The following is a 10119-nucleotide window of genomic DNA, read 5'->3' as shown; positions in this document are numbered from 1 at the left end:
AAAGAATGTGGAAATATAAAGTTTGTATTGGAACGAACCATGTCAATGATCTCCCTGTTCACAACATGTTCATGCTATTCATCCCTGGCCCTCCCCAATCAACAAGGATTATAATATTTTTGGCTTCCAGTTTAATCAATTTTCTCCACCTACCAAACTATATATGTATTTGCCAATTTCCTTCTAATTTGTTGAAATGAATCAAATCCATTACTTTTTGTAAGTTTTGGTTCACAATTAACTAAGAATGCGCCACTCTATCAAAACTTTTGGCCTTTCTCTTGCTTGTATGCATGGCCATCATCTTCAGCACCCCCTTCATGAATACCCTGCCTGAGCTCCGGCTTGTATTGTTCATATCATGGTTCCTTTGAGGTTTGATTCCAGATTTAAGAATTTGAAATGTGGAAGTGTTGTGTAGTTATTTTGAAAAAAAGTAATATTTATTATTTTTTTTTACGTGTATCTCATATTTATTCACATTTTTTAAAATAATTTTACAGCGCTAGCTTATACATTCATAACTGTAAATATCATTTCTTTTTAATAATGCTATTGGTTCATAGCTATTTCAGCCGACGAAACAACCTGCGACCCGTTAAAGATCAACTCGGGTGCAGAAACCATGGGATTGCAACTGTTAACTCCCGTTTCTCGATTCTTTTCCGCTGTGTTTTTATTCTCCGACAAAAGGACAAAGCATACCTTTGGTTTCTTTAAAGAGTGGGGTTTTTCAGCTATACTTTGTAGTGCATCTAGCTTGAATTTAGCAACAGTGGAATTAAACAACTTTGATCCAAAAATCCCTTTAAAAGAAGAGCTGGGGGAGACATATTAATAAGCTCTTTAATTTCTTTTCCTCTAAACGAGATGCAACCCAAGGAAACATAAATACTTAGTGATCGATCTCTTTCAGCAAACAGTGTAACCCGGGGTTAAAAAAAGCAGCTTGTAACCGTACACACTTAAAAAGACCCGCAACGACTTGGTCTTTTGATTAGTCACACTTGTTATAATAATGATACATCCGCTTCGATTTCAGAGGAAGGACCCCCTCTTGATCCTCTCCCCCCACCCTTCTTCTTTCACTGCTCTGACCCACATAAAGAACAAATTGAATCCAACATTAAAACAACACTGATTCCAGTCGTAGGGGTCCTATTTGGTCACAAATTTTTGTAGAAGATCGTAGTCCACTAAAGCTCTGCAAACATGCCTTTATGGCTTTAACAAGCCAAAGCAAAAACCTTTGCGTATGCTAAAGATCGAGGCCCCTGCTGGACTAGGCCCCTACGGTTGGACACCCGTATCCTGGCCAAAGATTGGCTGACTCACATGACGAAATCTCATCCATTCATTCAACACATCAAATCAACGTTCCCTTGCGTTGTGATGTGCTCTTCCTATAAATATGTCCCATGGAAAACCTCCACTTCTCAGTCACAACTTACGAAAAGTCCCGAGCTAAACATTAATTGTGAGTTGGACAAGAGTGTTCTTCCTTCTTATTCCTCCTTTTATATGGACTACTTTTCCACTGCCAATCCTAGCTCCTCTGAGTTTTCTTCAGTGGCAAACAGCAGCAAGGAGAAGAAGATCAAAGGTGGGAAGAGAAGCAAGGGAGTTAAGCTCTCGACTGACCCTCAAAGCGTGGCTGCTAGAGAGAGAAGGCACCGGATCAGTGACCGGTTCAAGATCCTACAGAGCTTAGTTCCTGGTGGGAGTAAGATGGACACAGTGTCGATGTTGGAAGAAGCCATTCACTACGTGAAATTCCTAAAGACACAGATTTGGCTTCACCAAACCATGATCAACTTTGTGGACGAGGACCCATCTTGCTTCCTTGCAGCTTCTTTTCCTTCTCATGATCAGCAGAACTTTTATGCAGAAAACAGTACTCTAGTAGACCAAGTTCAGCCGTCATCACCACCGCTACCATTGCCGAATTCTTACTTCCAGTCCGAGGAAACCGTTTCTTTGGACCCTTACGTGAAATACTAGATTTGGTCTGGTTTCTCTCTGTCTGTGTCACTGTCTTTCTTGTCTCTGTGGCTGGGTGGGTGGGTGGGGTACTACTGCGTGTTAGCTGTGGTGTAAGAAATCCATCTGCTGTTCTGCAGAAAATGATTCGCTGCATGCTATATATTATATGGGCCGGGCTAGCTGTTGAGAGTATTACTTTCGAGAGATGTATCATAATATTGTAGTAATATTTTGCAGTTCATATATATTGAAGTACTGGTGGTTATATGCATGGAAAGCTAATGATCAGTTCACGTTTTTAAAATCTCTCCTTGGCTTGTGATTTATGAATATGAACAATTTGTTATGAACAATTTTTTAAATTTGGTATAAATGGCGACATGTCATTAAGTGTACATTACATAATTCGATTTAAAAAATAAATTTTAAAATTTAAATTTTACAATATAAATAATATAAATGATATGCTCTACACATTGATTTGACAATTAATAACTCTTAATATTATTACTTGATCAATTCACGAAGCCTTGTTGGTAAAAGTACTTATACCTCTTACATAACTCTTCAATATAACCACAAGATTTACTTTCAATCATATATTTTCATCAATTGCCTCTTTAATTTTAGAACGCTGTTACGTGTATCTCAGGAAATCCCATCAACGGTAATCGACAATAATTTTTTTGAAAGTATTTTTTAAACTCCCTCAAATAAAAATCACAAATTCATTAAAAAATTACTTTTTTAATCGTTAAAAAAATAATTAGTACAAATTTTCAGTAAGATTTATCGGTCTAATTATCATTTCCCTTTAATTTTAACATAGTCGTCCACTCACATGCCCGTAATTTTGACTGTGAATGAACTGGTTGGAACATTTGATTGAATGACACTGATAATAGTGACACACTTTTCACATCGCTAAAGCCTAACATTCAGTTTACAATTGGGACTTTGGTTTCTTTCTATTAACTTGGAAGAATAGAAATTTTCAAATCAGTTTGACCTCTTTTTTACTCTCTTTTTTAGGGTTAAGGCATGCACGTTCACTTCTCGATCCCTTTCTAATTTCTTCTCTATTTCTTTTTCTCCTTTTTCCTTATGTGCTTGTTCTAAGTCATTGCAATTTCTCAATAGCAATAGTTGGACAAAACCCACATCAAGATCATCAAGAGATCATAGATCTAGGTAGAGATTTTCAGAGTGAATGTTGGAATCGATTCAATTTTTTCAATACTATTACTTGAAGTTACTGACTTTCACATGAGTAATTATATCATGTTTGGCTTGTTAATAAATAGATTTATAAAATGAGAAATAAAGACTTTGAAAAAGGTGTAGAAATATTAGACATCAACGCATCTATTCAATTCAAATTTTATTTTACTATCTTTAATATAAATTCCCAACTTATTTTTCACCCATCACATGAAAGTAGTAGTCCATGCTTTGGTCTTTTGCAAAATTTTTGCGTAAAAAATAAGGTCATGAGTCATGGCAACACTTCAAACACGACAAATGGTATACCCAAAGACTTGTACTATCCCATTACGATAGGCCAACTGAACTCGAGAGATGTCAATATATGTCTACCTTTCTTTTCGGGTGGGGAAGAGGGTGTTCCCCCATGGGGTCTCAATGTCATGAATTACATCTTTTTTTGACCTTTAAAAAATCTAAACATCCATTTCACACTGACCCAAGAGTAAGGAAGAGTTTACAAAAAAAAAAAAAATCTATTAAAATAAATGTAATCATTTAATCAAATTCTCAGTTTTAATCATTATTTTCTTAAGAATATTACGCCTGTAAAATGAAAAGAAATACTATTCTTTGTCTTAGATCTTATCATTTTTAATTGAGTATATTATTTGTCATATTATAAGTGATTACTGTTTAAGTTGTTGACATAAGAAGCAAATATATCACTAAATGTGATGGAAATAATAAGATCTATGATAAAAACTAAGAGTTCTGTTATACAGAAGCCTATGCGTTAACACACCACTTATAGTGAAATTTATTATAGCTTTCCACATCAGAAATGAGTTGGGTGTGTTAAAAATAAGACTTAATTTTCTTAAAAACTAATAGTACATTTAAAAAATTATATAAAAAAATTTTACGAACTACTTGTATGTCAGTTCTAATTTCTTTATATTCCTAGCAATTCTATTTATATATATGGTGTTTAAATTTTTAATATATATATATATATTTATATATACCATGTATTAATCAAAATCTTGCTGCTCTCCTTGAGAGTTCGCTGTGCTAGCTAGAGGGTCTAGGATCTGCTTATGCAATGCAACTTCTACAAAGTTACAGATGATATTTTTATTTTAGATGATACTTAAATACAATATGGTAGTCATACAAGAAATAATACAGTATATATAGTAAACTCTAAACATTGGGCCGAGTCCGGTCAAAAAAAAAATTTCAGTCCCCGTTTAATAGGGGAATGGAATCAATTTCCCTGTGTCGATTCTCTTGTAAAGAGGTGTGAACACATATTCATATTGCACTAGGAATTAAGGGTGTAAGCGAGTTAATGATTTCGAGTTGCACGTAGTTAATGGCCAAGCCTCATTCTTTTAATCATCCTTCAAACACGATCCAGCTCGCATTTTTGATCATCAAGGTGGATTCCATGTTTAATTTACAAACAGCTTATTTAATATTCGAGTGAGTTTGAACTTACTCACGAACTGTTTGATTTAGATATAATATATTAATTTATTACAAATAAGCTTTGATTTCTAGCTAATATCTTTATAAAGTTTATAAAGGTTAATAGACCTATTGATATGATATGACTACCACTAGTACTGCCTTTGCCTCTTCTTCAAGAAATCAACTTGGGAAAGATTTTTGAAAGAATGTCATCAAGTTGTTGGGAATACCATATCCTCCACCTCTTCGAAAATATAACCGATAAGATGATGATTCCAAGGCCACAAATAAATCCAAACTTAGCGGTTATGATGTTCCAGTCAACCCCAGTGACAACATTCGAATGGGTTGGAAGTCGAGATCCTGCGTCGTTGCATTCTTCATGCAGTGGGATGCCACAAAGTCCTTCATTTCCCTCATAGGATGTTTCTAGAAATCTCATTCCAAGAATATGCCCCACCAAGTGATTAAACGAAAGATTTAGCATTGATAGTAAAGTTAGATTTTTGAGATTCTCAGGTATCTTTCCAGTAAGCTTGTTGCTTGAAAGATCTAGTGATATAAGACGACTCAGTTTTCCCAGATGGTGGGATTTGGCCTGTGAGAGAATTATGGGACCAGTTGAGAACACCTAATGAATTGATTCCTCTTATTTCTTCGGGGATTGTCCCCTCAAGATTGTTGTAGGAAACGTCAATCACTATTTCAGTTGTACCAGTGAAACTCTTTGAATATATCATTCGCTAGGTAACATTACCATTAGGCCCAGTAAAACCAAGGGGCACACGAACTTGTTAGATTATAGAACAAGGACATGCATGTAATATAAATCTGCAAGTAACATGGGAAGGCGTCTCCCAATGTCCAAGACTCAAACACTGTGCAATTGGCTAGAGATTTTGGTAGCCCTCCTTCTAGTTGGTTTCCATTGAGAGAAAGAGTTTGTAGGCCACAATTGCTTGGAAATATATATGGAATTGTATCAGTGATGTTGTTTTTCCCAAGATAGAGCACTTCTAGAGTCTCAGTCATTTCATTCAAGCATGCATTTGGGAATTATGCCACTGAAGGAATTATAAAATAGGTCCAAAACCTTGAGATATTTGGCATTGTATATTGATCTATGGTTTTTTCCTTGGAACTTATTGCTTGAAAGAGAGAAGAAATAAGCGAAACTAAGGGACTTACCAATACCAACTGGTATGACATTGCCAAAATTGTTCCCTAAAAAACTCAAGTATGTGGCAAATTGTGGGAGAATGGGGAGTTTCCCCTGAAGCCGATTGGAGCTAAGGTCCACGATTCTCAAAGAATAGACTTCGAAAAATAGATGTAGTTGACCTGAAAATTGGTTGTTGGAAAGTTGTAGTTTATGCAATGATGAAAGGGAAAACAAAAAAAGTGGAATACTCCCATCTAGCTAATTGTTACAAAAGTCAAGGTTCACAAGACTCAAAAGCACTTCCCAACGAGTGGAAGTAATTTGATCAGTTAAATGATTGCGAGAAAGGTTAATTTCGGTCAGATTCTTGGCCATGCTGAATGATGGAATTGATCTACTGAAATAGTTCATTAACATATCCAAATAGAGCAATTGGGTAAGATTTGCAATTAAGTACGGGATTGATCATGCATGGAAATTGCAGTTTGAAAGATCAATTCTGGACAACATAGTAAGGTTAACAATAGAATCAGACAATGTCCTTGAAAATTTTGTCTTGCTAAGCACCAGGGTTTTAAGAGATATATTACAAGGAAAATCAGGCAAGGATCCATGAAGTAGTGGATTATTAGATAAATCAAGAATCTCTAGTGTTGGTACCTAGAAGATTTTTTCTGGAAATGTATCATACAACCCAGAAGTGGTGAGAGATAAGGAGGTCAAGTTTTTGAACTTTGCAAAGAACCCTGGCACAGGAGTAGACAAATTGTTATTATCCAGACGAATAATCGAAAGAGACTGAAGCTTCAGTAAGGAAGAATGAAAAGGGCTCGAAAGATGACAATTTGACAAGCTCAACACTCTTAGATTTGGTAGTGAAGATGATATAATTTGGCACCACTCATTTCCTTGTGCTGACATGTTTACACCATCAAGATGAAGTTCCATAAGCTCCACGAGATTTCGAACCAGTATGTGTAGAGTTGGATTCTCAAGTTTTAATACAGGGAAGTAAAAAGTAGATAAATCAAGAATGACCAAGCTTGTTAAGCGCAAAATCGTAATTGGAATCTGCCCTACAAAGCCAGCATTTTAAAGGTTCAAGCATCTCAAATTCATCAACCTTTCAAACTCTGACGAAATCTGGGAGTAGTTGAAATTGTTATATGCCAAATTCAGGTTTTGGAGATACTGAAGACTAAAAAGGCTACTTGAATTGTCAAGCCCAGCAAAGATTGATTCACTGCTCAAGTCTAGACCAATAACACGTCCTTGACTACAGTACACTCCTTTCCACAAACAACAATCGACACATTGATTCCAGTGCACCAATTTTGTGAAGGAAGTCTTGCCGAATTGGAGACTATTATGCAATTGGAGCAACAAGGATTTCTTGTCATCCAAACACTGACTAGAGACTATGGGTATCAAGAAAAGCCAAGTAAAGAATGAAATTTTCATTGTAGGCTACAATGAGAACACCCACACAATAAAAAATGAAAACAATAGAAAGCTCAAGTGAGGAAAAATTGTAGAATTGGAATAGAAGAAGTGGCAAAGAGTTGGCTTAATATTGGATTAGTTTTCAGAGTGTGAGTAGCTGTGTTCATGGATGTGAAGCCTAGCTGTTGGGTATACGGTTTGCAACTGCATGAACACTTTACAAGTAGCTATGGATGCGTAGAAAATTGCCTACACAACTTGGTGGCTCCTGTGCAGAAAATGTTGTCGATTTGTTATCGCTAGAGCTTAGCTTTCACAAATCTTTGCCAAAGCTTTTGCGTGCCTCTTCAACTTTTTCTATTTTCTCAAGGTTGCAAGGATTTCGTACCGTCTGAGCAATGGACACTTAAATGGTAGGAAGTAGGGCTGAGAATCGGACGGTCCGAACCGGATAAACCGATCGGACCCAATTCAGTCTGGTCCGGTCCGGTCCATTTGTCAGGGGACCGAAGGGTTTCGGTCTAGTCCCAGTCCAGAGGTTTTTCACATCAGACCGGATCGAATAGAAATTAAAAAAAAATTATTATTTATATATATTATTTATATAATAGTTGTATATAATTATATCTGGTATAAAAAATATTAATAGTCTAATATAGACTATAGTTATACTTATACTAATATATAGTTATACTAAATCACTATAACTAATACTTCAACAATAGCTATAGTGACTTATGCTAATAGTTTATTATTAATACTATTATACTATTATATAATTTATATAGTTATACTAATCATAATAAGTTAATAATTAAATCACTAGAAATATAACTATATATATTTAGTATGAATGTATTATTATATTCTTTAATATATAACTATAATATGTAAACTAGTATATATTAATATATTATAAGAGTTATAGTATAAATATAATATATAAATTATAATATACTAAATCACCATAATAGTATAACTAATACTAATATATAGTTATACTAATAGTCTACTATTATATAGTTATACTAATCACTATAATTAAAACTAATATATAGCTATACAATATACTTATATAGTTGTACTAATATTATTAGTCTATTATATAGTCTAAGACTTTCAATTCTAATATAGGCTATATAGTTATAACTAATACTAATATTTATATTAATACTAATAATGTAGAATATAGTTATACTAACTAACTGATTCAACATAACTAATATTATTAATATAATATAGCCAAATTGAATTACTAAAAGTCTAATACTAATACAATTAAATAGTTATACTAATCATAAATTCATAATAACTAAATCATTATAAGTCTATAACTATATATTTTAGTATCAATGTATTACTATATTCTTTAATGTATAACTATAAACTATAATATATAGTACTAGTATAACCGATAAAAAAGAAATATATATATATATATATATATATATATATATATATATATAGTACTAGTATATATATTAATGTATTAACATATTATAAAAGTTATGGTATAAATTATAATATATCATATATTTGTAAATTTATAATAGTATTAGTATAGTTAGCTTAATATGTAATATGTTAGTATTAAATCACTCTAACTATATAGAGTATTAGTAATAAGAGTATTACTATTATTTAATATAGTATTACATATAGTATTACTATCATTACATATAGTTATTAGTTATAGTATTAGTACAAGTATAGTTATTAGTACTAATAGACTAATAGTATTAGCGTATTACTAATATATATATAATAGTATACTATATGTATATATATTAAATATATTATAATATAATTACATAAGTATTAAACAAAATGTCATTAGATAAAAAAAAAAAAGTTAACAGTGGACCGAATGGACCGACCGGACCGGACTGAATGCGACCGGACCGAACTCACCCCTTGTAGGAAGTCTCAACTTCGATCTTATTGACCATAAGTAACACTAAGACCATGATTAATATCACGTGGGTCAAGTGCATTAAATGATCATTTTTATTATCGAGTTAAAACTAATTAAGGACTCTTATTTTAACAAAATTATTACAATTTCTTTGATATTTCACTTTTATGGAAAAAGCTTTAAAGTTCTCCTGATTGAAAAAGACACCAATGTGATTGGGCATTCGCATGCTCTCACCTTTAGGATTCTTTTTGGCCGAAGTCCATGTAAGTTATGCTTGTTCTCTATTTAATTTCTACGGTTCATACGTGGAATTAGATTTTTTTTTTTTTTTTTTTCCTTTTCATTTCAATCGACTTCAGTGAATTGGCGGTTTATTCATATCGATAATGAGTACAATCCTTATTCCTTATAATTAAATTTTATCTTTTAAAATTAATATAGTTTAAAATACTTTAGTACTCATATTTAGCCAAATCATCTAATTAAATAAAGATATAATTAAAATAAAAGTTATAAAATAAAAAATTAATATTTTGAATTACATTTGTGATTTTAATTGAAGAATCTTTTAGTTTTTTTTTTTTTTTTTCCAAATCTCTTTTCTATTATAATTTTAGAAAGGTAAAGACCGTATAGATTATTTCTCTTAGTTTGACCAAATTTCATGAGATTTTCCATCACTAATATATAAACAAATTAATGAGAGCGACGAGCGTAAGTGAAGATTAGAAGATCATCAAGATGTTCAACCAAATATAATCTCTTAAGTCACGCACCAACAAAGCAAAATATAATCTCAGAAAAGTAATCTCAGCAACATATATAGAAAACATCACACACTTAGAGAACACTCAAATAACATACAAGTTTTTATTCGCCTTGATATTGAGAAAGAGAGATAAGTTTGATACACCTGATTGATTGCTCCTCCTTG

The 10119-nt window shown here is 32.9% G+C and overlaps 1 protein-coding gene across 1 annotated transcript; it reads left to right on the top strand.

Moving 5' to 3' along the window:
- The first annotated feature begins 1430 nt into the window (after positions 1 to 1430).
- LOC122277301 (transcription factor LAX PANICLE 1-like) lies at positions 1431 to 2254 on the top strand. The gene has a single exon (XM_043087252.1). It carries the CDS (start codon positions 1522 to 1524, stop codon positions 1999 to 2001), a length of 480 nt encoding a protein of 159 aa, XP_042943186.1. The 5' UTR covers positions 1431 to 1521; the 3' UTR covers positions 2002 to 2254.
- Positions 2255 to 10119: the final 7865 nt, after the last annotated feature.

The sequence above is a fragment of the Carya illinoinensis genome, chromosome 9 (assembly GCF_018687715.1).
Source record: "Carya illinoinensis cultivar Pawnee chromosome 9, C.illinoinensisPawnee_v1, whole genome shotgun sequence".
In the NCBI taxonomy this organism is placed as follows: Eukaryota; Viridiplantae; Streptophyta; class Magnoliopsida; order Fagales; family Juglandaceae; genus Carya; species Carya illinoinensis.
The sequence above is the reverse complement of the archived record's forward strand: the minus strand, read 5'-3'. Positions and strand labels throughout refer to the sequence as shown.

Coding starts and splice junctions, on each gene's coding strand:
- LOC122277301 (XM_043087252.1), top strand. CDS start 1,522: ATGGACTACTTTTCCACTGCCAATCCTAGCTCCTCTGAGTTTTCTTCA.